General features: G+C 38.0%; 1 protein-coding gene across 10 annotated transcripts in view; it reads right to left on the reverse strand.

Moving 5' to 3' along the window:
- LOC103467567 (serine/threonine-protein kinase WNK2) overlaps positions 1 to 12466 on the reverse strand; it is a 49088-nt gene that overhangs the window by 25323 nt on the left and 11299 nt on the right. For all 10 annotated transcript variants that reach the window (XM_081609108.1, XM_081609107.1, XM_017305710.2 and 7 more), the window contains exons 3-7: positions 4907 to 5079; positions 4591 to 4811; positions 4343 to 4500; positions 2181 to 2269; positions 1391 to 1610 (exon numbers count right to left, since the gene is read on the reverse strand). In XM_081609108.1, the coding sequence (XP_081465234.1) occupies positions 1391 to 1610; positions 2181 to 2269; positions 4343 to 4500; positions 4591 to 4811; positions 4907 to 5079 (861 nt within the window). The remainder of the gene's footprint in view (positions 1 to 1390; positions 1611 to 2180; positions 2270 to 4342; positions 4501 to 4590; positions 4812 to 4906; positions 5080 to 12466) is intronic.

Genomic DNA, 12466 nt, shown 5'->3' on the forward strand with positions numbered 1-12466 from the left:
GGCAAATCTGAAGTAATTTATTTTTCAGTGATTATAGTTTGACAATATGTGATTTCATTGCTTTTCTTATTTGAGCATCATCAAAAAACAGTTTTAAGCATTATGAAGTTTGGTAAACATTAATTCAGTCTGTATTACCAGTCTAGTCATTTTGAAGCTGAAGCAGACAGTCCATTCAAACAGCACTTTATTAACGGACTAAATCGGATGCACTGTCATGTGATCTCTAGTTACCAAACAGAACTGAAAAGGTATATCCTGAGCAACCATCATTTATTATGGCTTGCTTAAAATTATATAAAACATAACAGTTCAAACATTGACAAATGGTTGTGTACGCAAAGCACAAACTTGCTGAAACATAAGGGAAGAGCACATCTAGCCACCAACCATTATTCCTCAACGTGTTGCCCAGCCATCTTTCTATATCATTTATTTATTTTACACGTTTTATACGTTACCAATTCTAAAAGTTTGTTCCCAAATTGCTGCAATCCTAGCTCAAATATTCCTCGACAGTTCTTGACATAAGTTTCAAGTCGCACTGACAACAAAAAAGCTGTATGTTTTTTTTAATAAAATGTTTTCTGCACAAGACCAACTGGAACTACACTAAAAGCGAGAGAACTTGTTAATAGTAGCCTATCACCCTTTTCAAGCAAACTGCTTCCTCATCCCTAAAGCATGATAAGAAATGACTGAAAAAGGTAGAAACAGTACTAAACTTTAATAAAGAATTGGGCTTGAAATCTGAATCTACAACTGCCTAATGTAGTGGCATTAGGTCCTAAACACGGGTGCAGATGAACCACTGTACATGTCTGCTATTGATTTAGCATGTCAAAGGCGACAAACCAAAATCAGAAATGAATAGGGGGGAGCAGACAAGAAAGGAAGAGATACAAATACATGTTGGTCATTGTTTTTTTTTTGTAATGAAAAAAATTCCAAAGGCTCTAAATGACAATGTTTCATTCTCTATATGTAGTTTTATCAAAGGTAAAAATACCACAGCCATTTTAAAAAACATTTCTGTGGTTTAAGCAAATGTTAGATGACAGATTGTAGAGACTTGAGGAAGTTGTGGTGGCTCCCACATGGAGAAAAACACTCTTTTTAATCTTTCATCCACTGGGAGCGTAATCTGATGAAACACTAAAAATAGATAAATACATAAAATGCAATAAACATGTTCCTAGAACAACAACGCAACTTATCTCCACTGTTGGCATTCAGGCTCAATACATATAAAACTACTGAGCCTTGAAGAATCTAAATAGATTAGGCTTCTAAAAGTGAAACAGTTTGAAAAATATGAAGATTGTCTGCATGAGAAACACAAACTAAGTCACAGCTCTTTTAAGTAATGTGTACTAAATAATTAACTAACCATTTCTTGTGCCACAACCTCAGGAACCTCCTTCTCCACGTCAAATGTGAACTCAATAGCTCCACTCTCCTTGTACTTTCCTTTTAACTTCTTATGGTCCTCCACCCACAGTTTGAGAGCTATGGTGGGTTTTTTCCCATCGTCTTCTTCTGCAAGCTCCACCCTCACACCTGTGTCCTCGGCAAAGAAAGCATGGTTCAACAGGTCCTTAATGGTATACCTGAAAAAGAAAAAAAGAAATAAAACTCAGACTAAACAATTTGGGCTAAGATTTGGTGGCCTGACAATGGGTAACACAGTGACAGTAGTAAGTCAACAGCAGTATTTTCAGCTATAATATTTTTTTTATTTATTCATATTTGTTGAGTTTTGTAGCTAGTGATTTTACTTTTATTATACAAGAGGTAGTACTCTATACATATACTGAAGTGCAAATCTTACAGTTTGCCTAATGTTTACATCAGCTTTTTTAAAGCAAAAACTGATATATATATATATATAAATATATATGTCGATAAGAAACTGCAGTAGCAGAAATTGAACGCAGTGAAGGCATGACTTAGGTTCACGAAGTAATGTAGTAATGTAGTAATGTGCATTACCACCACATGGTATTCAAGGCTCATTTGGCCTAATTGTAGGGAAACTCATTACATCACAGAACTTTAAGACACTTTAGGAGGAAGACTACTGTGCTGTTGAAATCTTTAGTGTCATTGAAACAGCAAAAGTCATCAAATGCAGGAGTACCTCTGGCCTTTGTTGGACAAGAGAAAAAAAAATCCCTTACCGTTCCTCTTTCTTTTGACATATACACTCGCCAATGATCTCTTTGATTTCAGGATCCACAACCTTGTTGTAGCTGGCTGGCTTTACACCCTGAAAGTAAAGGAACATGAATACAGAGGACATGAAAAGAGATGAAAAGGTTTTCCTGATAAAAGCAGAAAGAAAGCCAAATTGTGTGAAGGTTGTTCTTTTTTGGTTTTCCACCTAACAGGTCTCGTCTTTACACACACCCTTAGGTCAGATTGCAGCTGTAACAAATTCCTAACAGTTCAAATAGTTAATAGTCAAATTAAACAAGAATTTGAATAAGGTCAAATCTGACTTTGTTAAAATCAAACATTACTGCTGAACTAAGGCATTTTACACCATACATCACACTTTTGTAATAATATTTTTGAATTAATCAGGCATTGAATGTGCCAAGAGTAAAATTTAAAAGTCAAGTATACACATCTTTTAGATCATCTTTTTATTGGGGAAGTAAAATGTTATCAGTATCGCTTTTGATCAATTGCAAATTAATATCCCACTTTGGTCTGGTGCAAGCAGCATCTAGAGACAGCTTCTCTAGTGTTTCTCATCCATCAATGGGAGCAGAGAGCCTTTCTGCATTAACTGCATATACAGTAATCATGTCTTGGCTTATCTTGAGACGTCGAGAGCTGAAAAATCAATACCTTTTATCAAATATGGAAGTCCATCATGACTAAAGACAACCCCCAAACTAAATGACAATTTGGAGTATGCCACGCCAAGAGATGGACGCACTGTTCTATTAAATCATGATGTATCACCACATATGGAATAAAACCCAACAACTTTTAACCTCAACGTGTCTTATTTTTATGAATCCCAGTTTATACAGCATGAAACTCTTAACAGAAATTCTGTAAAAAGTTTGATAAAATTACATAACATGTAATAATAATCATAATAGTATAATCTATTATTTTGTATTGTCACAACAGTAAAAATTCAGACTCGATAGTGATGCTTAGTAAAATATGTGATACAATTTATAAAACCACTGCAACCTTTTTTGAAGTCATATATGACAGTATTTGTATTAGAGTAATTAGTTAAAGTCAGGTAGAAAGCTACTAAGCTCCCATTTAGAAAGAAAACTATTCAAGAGTCACTTCTCCTTACTGCAGAACAGGAAGTGTTTATTTGTTATGAAAGCATATACGGCAATTAAATATCATTGGATACTTTGTGCTTCCATTTGCTTTGGATTCTTGTATTCAAAATGTGGATCCAGAACATGGATCTGGTGCATGCAAATTTTTTTACAGTGTAGACAAGAGTCTCGTGAATTGTAATGTATTCAGCAGCAGCTGTTCAGTTTTTATGTTTCGGGTAATTTAGCATCATATTTTCTTTGATGATCAACTCCACTCAGGACGGCCTGGTTGCTACTGATTCTAATTACTTTATGCTTATATTGTCAGCTACACTATGTGTGCAGCATATATTTATGTTTACTCGTTTTATATTTAGCCACATGCTAATTCTTTCACTACAGAACAGAGGGGTTGGTCATTTCATCACTTTTAGTAGCCGATCTAGCCGCCAGCTGATTGAGATTTGTTTGTGTTACATTGTAGCTACAGCAGAAAAGAGCAATCTGCTGCACCAACTTCATTCCTGAGAAACAGCTTGAAGGTGGAACTCAAAGACACAACAACACTGTAAGTACATTGTCTGGTATATTTAATACTCCTGTTTTTGAGATGCAGGAGCTGTACTGACATTTTTAATCTGCTTTAAAATTTCACTTTGTCTGCATCATTCAGTTTTTCATGTTCCTCTGCCTTGTGGGCAAAACTTCTTCAAATGCTCAGACTCTCTTCATATACTTGTCATTTTCCTGGAGTTTTAAATTTCCAGAAGCAGCTCATTTACATAATTTTTGTAACAATTACATTGAAATATTGATTATTCTGAGACACCTATAACACTGCTTGATATTTGCTCTCTACTGAATCCTTACTGTATTATCTACTAAATTCACTAGAAATGCCACAGACTACACTACATAATACCACTCTATTTTGTTAGCTTTGTTTCCTCTTTGCCACCTTTCTGAGGTGGCAAACTTTTGAGAGTTCTTTTCTAACTCTCAAAAGTTAGAAAATAAATCTTAACAGTAGGTCCACTTACACTAGTAACTTTACGATAAATCTGAGCAGCATTTTGACACTCTGAATAGGGATACTCTGAGGTGGCCATCTCTAGCATGCACATGCCAAATGCATAGACATCCACGGCCTCGTCATAGTGCTCTTCGTACATCTCTGGAGCCATGAACTCTGGAGTACCTAGAAAAAGAACGACAGAGTCCCTCGTAATTGGACAGAATCACCACCATTTCCAGCCTCATAGTTAAGTCCAATATCCAAATCTCATACCTATGACGCTTTTTGCAAAGGAGGCAGCTTTGAGTGTCGCCAGTCCTAAATCCCCTATCTTGACTGACCCTGTGGGTCCAGTAATGAAGATGTTGTCACATTTGAGGTCTCTGTGGATAATCGGTGGCGTTCTGGTGTGGAGAAAGTGAAGGCCTTTCAGAATCTGTCTGCACCAGCTTCTCAGGACTTTGGGTTTCATGACTTTGAAACGCTTTAGGTAACTAAGAGAAGGAGTGAGAAATTTGTATAAGTGTTGAAGTGTACATGACCATTCATTTCCACTTCTAATGAAAAAAAGCCCTTTATAAATACTTACGTTTTTAGCGTTCCTGATGTCATGAGCTCCGTCACTAAAACAATGTACTTCTTTCCTTTTAGAGGAGATTCCCAGAAGTCATAGAAACGAACAATGTTGGGATGCTGCAGACCCTTCAACATCTCTGCCTCCTCCTTAAAGCGCTGGCGTTCCATTTTTGACAGCTTACGGTCCTGGTGGAAAAACAAAGCAAAATAAATAATCAATACTCAAACAGTAAAATGGTCAAAGTGTCATGTATAATGTTGCTTCAAAGCAACGAAAAAGATATAAGAGCTCATCATTTTTCTCCAGTATTTCTCAAATATTGGAATGGTGGGGTGCCTGGGACGACATCCGTATCCATGTCTTTTATTCATGCTTGAACAATAAACACACCGGTACACAGAGTAGATGGAAAAGTTTGTGACAGTCAAAAGAAAAACACTATAGCCACGTTACTTGACAGGCTCACATGTGCTCAATACAAACTCTAAAAAGTGCAATTGCCCAAACCTAAACTAGGTAGGCAGATGAAAAAGACCAGGGAATACAGAAAGGCCTAAAAAGCCCTGGGATTTACTGTGAATGGAAAATGTTATGGCCTTTTTTTATCTATTCTGATAAGCTAAAATACTTGCTTAAATACATGCAATATTGTTGCAAATTTTGCACAAAAAATATTTAAAAAGCTATATACGTTTTTGAAAAAGGAATAAGCTGATGAAGCTGATAAGAAGCCAATATTTACAATGTGTTTAACCTTGAAATGCACATCCCAGTGAACCATTTGAACTTTTTCTCTTTTGAGAATCACACAGACTGAGCAGTCTTGATTAAATGTTACACACTGAGTTAATAAACTGAACTTGAACATTGTTTTAAGATCTAAAACAATAAATGAGTTGCAATAGCTTAAATTGATGTTTTGCAGTTCATTTTACTAATCATCTTTGATAAGTAGGGGATTGAGAATGCTGGGGCCAGTTTTGGACAGAAACAGTTAAAGATGATCAGGTTCTCAACAAAATTTCAACTTGGGGGAAGTGGGACATGACAAGAAATAATGGAGAGGCACTAAATTAGACCAAATTAACTGCTGCCAACTCTAATTGGTTGGGGCTCCTTATGCATAAACTTCAGTAGCAGAGCAGCATGGCAAAGAGACAATGATCCTGTGGCTTTGGTAAGGAATAAAGGAAGCCTGTGTTACTTTAAACCAGCCATCGGCTCATTGGCATCGTATGACTTACTGCGATGGACGTGTATGCTTCTGGAAGTACAGTTGTAAAAACAGAGTTTCTGCCAGTTCACTTGCACATCTACAACCAGACCCAGAGTCAGCTGATGATCCAAGAAAGACATCTCCATTAGGAGACATTTTGAAACGTTATGAGGGAAAAAATAACTTTCCCTGTCTTTGTATACTTTTTAACAGCACATCCATCTGCTCTACAAATTGCCATATCAAATCTTAAGAAGTGTTAAAGAATCTAGACAGTGAAACGTGACAACCCACAGACGCTACAAGTAGAACAAACTAGACGTGATCGCTGTCACACCCACATCATGCTGCAGTCTTAAAGGTTATGTCACTAATCTTTTCCATCTTTCTCAGCCTGTTTCACATGTGCACTCACTCTCTCTTAACCATCTTCTGCTCCCATCTCTCCTGCCCCCACTGAGCGGCACATCCTCTTCCCTGCACCCTTCACATCAACCACTCCCTTTTTCATCCCCAACCAGGCACTGAAGCATCCTCCAGAATCCCCGTCTCCAATACAGTCACTGCATTTCTCTGCAGGGAGGATTTTGACAGAACTTTGCTTGCGTTGTGCATTTCCTTCAAAAATAAACAAAATTACCTTGCATAACAGAGACGCAATCACTGAGGGAAAGCCAGACCCCCACCCCAGACAAAGATCAGCGACAATGACGCCGGAATGAAACCCAGCGCAGTCGAGTTAATTATTCAAGTAGCGTTAACTCATCTAAAACAGAAAAAATAAGAGTATATCAGTCTGCACAACCTACAATTAACTGTGAAGATGAACTGCGATAGGAGTTGAGTGGTGTGATGGTAAAGCATTGAGTATGTGTGAGAGAATGTGGCATATCATGTTTTGTGTGTGAGTGTGTGGGGGGTGGGGATTTTCACCGCACTCTTCTGAAGCCCCATGAATTATTCAGTTCTGCAGAGAACTCTTTCCGTCGAGGCAAGCTGAGCAAAAGAGGGCTGGGTTATCCCAAAGCGCTCTTTCCTTCCACAGGAACATCTCACAGCGCGAGGTTTATCTGAGACATGTCTTAAAGGGCCAACGGTAAAGAATGTAAAACACAGCTTGAAGCATGATTAACCCATGAGAAATGCAGCTTTGATCCTTTAAGGCAATACCCTCCTTCGGTTCTCCTGGTCCCTCGCCTCCCCTCCTAGTCTCACCGCTCATCTCCCAGGAATCACGCTGCTTTAAATAACGGCAGATTCAGAGCAGAGCGCTTCCCGAGTCCCATTCACACTCTCCTCACACCCCTGCATTTGCTTCCTCACTTCTATTTCCCTCTTAGCAGACACTGGGGCTTCTCCATTATTCAGAAGCCACATGCACTGTGAGCTCAGAGGTGTTGCTCGCTGCATGTCGAAAAATACAAATACATCTCCAGATTGCCGTCATAAAAACCATCAGATAAAGTGGCTTATATAAAAGGTGACATTGTTTTATTGCTGCTCAAAGCCATGTAGGGTTACCAAAAGTAGAGCTGCAGACATTATATTGTGTTTAAGCAGGAAGTGTTTTTACCTTATAGTGTTTGTGTTTACGTATTATTACCAACAATGTTTTATGCTACAGAACAAGTTACACAGGTTCACATTACAATAACAGTATTTAGCAGTAGAGATGAGGTTTAACAAGCAAAAATGAGCTGCATGTGGGTGGAAAAAATGGTGACATCAAGAGAAAATGATCCCCAAAGCTGAGCTTTGCACTGCTGACACACACTGCGCTTGTGTGTTCAGCTCCATTAGTTTGACACCTCTGTTAGAAAGAATTATAAATCCAAATGGGATACATTTTAGAGGAATCTGTGCTGAAAGTAAATGTTTCGCCTAATATCACATGTGGCCTTTACTGCACAAATATTAAAATGGATAGAAACTTTCTAAGCTACTTTGAACAATTAACTGAGCTCACGGTACTGTTCAATAACTAGGATCAATTGGAATGTATGACCGAATTTAAATGATTTTTTTTGTAAAGTGTCTCGAGATACCATTTGTGGTGGCATGGCATAATATAAATAAACCAAATTGAAACATCCATCCATTTTCTTAACACCCTTGTCCCTCAGTGGGGTCGGGGGGGGGGGGGTGCTGGTGCCCATCTCCAGCTAACATTCCGGGTGAGAGGCGGGATACACCCTGGACAGGTCGCCAGTCTGTCGCAGGGCAACACAGAGACACACAGGACAAACAACCAGGCACACACACACACACACCTAGGGACAATTTAGACAGACCAATTAACCCGACAGTCATGTTTTTGGACTGTGGGAGGAAACCGGAGTACCCGGAGAAAACCCACGCATGCACAGGGAGAACATGCAAACTCCATGCAGAAAGACCGGGGCCGGGAATTGAACCCAGAACCTTCTTGCTGCAAGGCAACAGCTCTACCAACTGCGCCACTGTGCAGCCCCAAATTGAAACATTATTGTAAAAGAAATTACATAAAATAAGAGTAACCAGTATAATGTGGAAAAAAAAGGAATTTCCTAATTACTGTACATGAACTGACAGTTTAAAAACAAAACACCCAAATTGCCTTAAAGAGAGGTGACCTCACATTAACGGTGAAATTACTTCTCTAAATATAAAAATTGTAGTTACTTTTGTTACTTTGATAACAAAGGTAAAGCATGTTCTGATAAACGTCACCATCCAAGTAAGCAGTGGACCCATGTTTAATGTTTCTCAGGAGTTAAAAAAGTGATCATTTAGAGTCAGATACATTTTCCATTGAACTGCTCTTTCAGTATTGTTCAAAACTATTATACTTAGGGCATAACTAGACCTCTCTGGATCCAGAGTTATCGTGTCGTTCAGTTCCAAAAAGCATTTCTTTTTCATTAACCTTTATTGGAGGAGATATTCTCGTTTTATGCAATGATAATCTAGCTCCATGTAATCTGGTGTACTGTTAAAGAGTCTTTATCATATTAAAGGAAGATGAGGAAGAGTACAATGGGATTCTGGGAATGTTAATTATTTTAATTATCCTATTGTTCTAATGGATTTCTATATGTAAAAAGAAAAAGAATAAAGAAATCTGAGCATTGCTAAAAGTCTAACACCATGTTTCATTCTAGATTAGGGCTTTAACAGTTATAATCACCTCTTGTTTTCTGTTTTGCATAAATTTAAGACACTGTGCTGAATAAGCTGTGAGACAAAGTGGTTCAAAAGAAATGGATTCATCCCAAAGGGTGCAGAAAGGCACATTGGTCAGTCTGAGATTAAGAAAGATGTAAGTGGCATTTTTGAAAAGAAAAAATAAAATAAAAAAATTATATATATATATTAGGGTCAGTCTGGGTCACAGTGGGTCATGTTCATCTTCTCTGATATTGTAATGGACACAGAGTAAGCCAACCACTGGCTCAGTAGAGGATTGATTTGCATTCTATAGGTGCAGACCAATGTTGGTCACTTGTGCTGATTTGATTGTGGGAGGCCAAAATTGATTGATGTGGAGAGTAGATCTCCCCAACTGTTCAGCCATACTCAGTAGAGCGATGATGTCTCTTAACTTCAATTATTAAAAAAATAAATAAAACATAAAAATTCAGATCGCTGGTAGAGGGAGTTCCAGTTACTTAAATGGACAGCAGCCATAAAAACAAACAAACAAACAAACAAACACAGGAAAACTCTTATAAATTATTTCTGTGTCTGGAAAAAGAAAGTCAGTGCATATATACACAGAACTAGGTGCTGCTCCATCTATGCCAGAACGTCTTTCTTTAACACAGTATCTCAGAGTTTGACTGCATATCTTCAAATAAACCTGAAACGTAATAAAGTAGATGGCTTAAGATACATCTACAGTACAGCTAAAAATCCTAGAGCTATGACTACTTTCACAGAACCTCAAATGGATAAAATCCACAAGTTTTATTGCAATATTTAAATATACGAGATCTGAGACACTGATTTGTTAGGAGTTCCAGCAAAGCTCTCCAGCGCTCCAATTATGTCAGAGACACTATGTACCTATTTGATTAATCCTTCCACACAACTTTCTGTTCCAGAACAAGCTTTTCACAGAATTTGTGAACCGATCTGGATCACATCATTAGCAACAAGCAGATTAACAAAACCTGGAAGCCTGGCTTAAATAATGTTAGCGTGACAGGGATTTTTCAACTTCTCATTCTGTTCTACTTTAAATATGGAAAAACAAAGGAAGAACATTGAATGTTTACATTTGCTTAAGAAAATCATTTCCTCATTCAATGTACTATATTTTTTTGAATCACCTTGCGAGGCACTCATACTTGCACTGAACAAATGCCTGTGAAAGCACCTTAACTCTGCAATGAAAAACTCATAACAATGTGATGCTTTATTGATCCATTTGCAATCTGGTCTCTTTACTGGAGATCAGAGTGCTGGAAAAAGACATTGCTACATCTTACTCAGTTTGTTAACTGCGGATGTTTTCCTTGATGGAAAACAAAACCTGCTTACACGGCTGAATGTGTGTATGATAATTTGCTTAGCCACAGCTACTGCCCATGTTTAATAGGTGACTGCTGCAGTGCACTGTAACAGAAGCTGGCGCAGGGCGAGCCTTGAGCCAGCAGACTGCCAGCAGATGAATTGTATCCGATCGTACTTGAATGCAGGAGGCTTTTGATCAGCAGATGTGCCTGCAGCTATTACACCTGTTTAAGTTCTACAGCAAAGGCTGTGCAAGGAGGAACACTAGCATTCAGGGCAGCAACCGAGCATCTTCATAAGGAGAAATACCTTAAGAGGGCTAAATATGTATCGCATATCCTCACCAAGAATAAACCAACTACAGCAACATCATCAATGAAACAGAGAAAAAAATATATACAATATATAATGACTGCTTTCCAGTTAAAGAATTCAATTCATGAGCTAACAAAAACACTGACAAAAATACAAGTAGATCATTTAAGAAAAAAAATTAGCCAGATTAAAAATGTACAACGTACCAATGTGTGGCAGCATGGGTGTGCTAAAGAAAGAGAGTTTGGCATACAGTTATGAACACACTTCAGCTGGAGCTGGACATTGCACCCTTTTGCCATTTTGTATCTTTGGACTTATGTTTGCTACTTGCCCACTTTTCTGGATACAAAAGCTGCCGTCTGCTGTGGGACATTTCAGGACCAGCAAGACATTTTATTCCCACTTTGATAGCTGAGAATTTAATGTAATGTTCTGTGTTCTACCCACTTATAATAGAGAAATATTTCTTTTGAAGGATCTTTAAAAAAAAAAGTCTGCAAACTGGTCACTGTTCATCTCCTTTATAGGAATACGAGGACAGTTATATTTACACAGTCAAGTTAACATTTTAAACTTCACCAACTTCACAATTTTCCCCTTCTTTGAGGTTATGCCTTGATAATCATTGAGTGTTTGCATAGCTTCCTGTATTTATATTCGCCGTTTTCATGCAAACAGTAGTTTCTGGAGATGAAAAACAAATAAAATGTTTTTTTCCTAATTGGAGGTTTTTAAGAAACTAATTTGGTTAACTAGCTATACAGAGAAAGCAAGAGAGATCTACTTTGCACATGTTGACAGTTTCTTTTTCCATGAAACCAAACCAATAGAGCAATTTCTATTGTTTATTTCCAATCCGTTTCACTTTGTCCCAACTTCGACTTACATTAAACTTCAAATGTGAGCTAATGACAGTAAAACCTAAGAGGAAAAGGTGAAACGGAGCCATTGAAGTCATGAGCTGAAAGACTAAAATATGTTGCAAAAATATTAGAGGCCTAAATTTGAGAAAAGGAAGCATACGTTTGGGTTTTCAGCAGAGCGTGAGACGTGACAGCTGGTGGTGACATCCTCAACACACACCCAGCATCAAGCTGAAAGGCATCACAGGCACTCAGACCTACTGTAAAAATCACTGGCTAGGAAATACAATTAGCTATGGTGTTGTCATACACACGGTGGCAGTTTCACCTGACTTGGCCTAGCTTGAGACAAATATTTACAAATGCTTGATTCTCATAAAAGTCGAAAGCCTCAGTAAGCCAGCACAGGCAGGAAAAAGCATAAAGTGAGGGTTAGGAGCATTTAATTTTACAGGTAAACCGTCATATAAAGGGCTCATAAAATGTGAGGAGTGTTATGTGAAAATGCCCCAAGCTCAACTTGGTGACCTGGTTGACCTCCTTTCAAATTATGCAATCATTTATTAAATAGTAAGAGATCAACGCCTTCCACGACCAGGTAGTAAACAAAGATAGCTGTAGGACTCTAAAGTAAAAGCCTCTACCACAACTACTGAAAATACATTTTGGATAACCCTGCCT

Source organism: Poecilia reticulata, chromosome 7, assembly GCF_904066995.2.
Source record: "Poecilia reticulata chromosome 7, P_reticulata-male-v2, whole genome shotgun sequence".
In the NCBI taxonomy this organism is placed as follows: domain Eukaryota; kingdom Metazoa; phylum Chordata; class Actinopteri; order Cyprinodontiformes; family Poeciliidae; genus Poecilia; species Poecilia reticulata.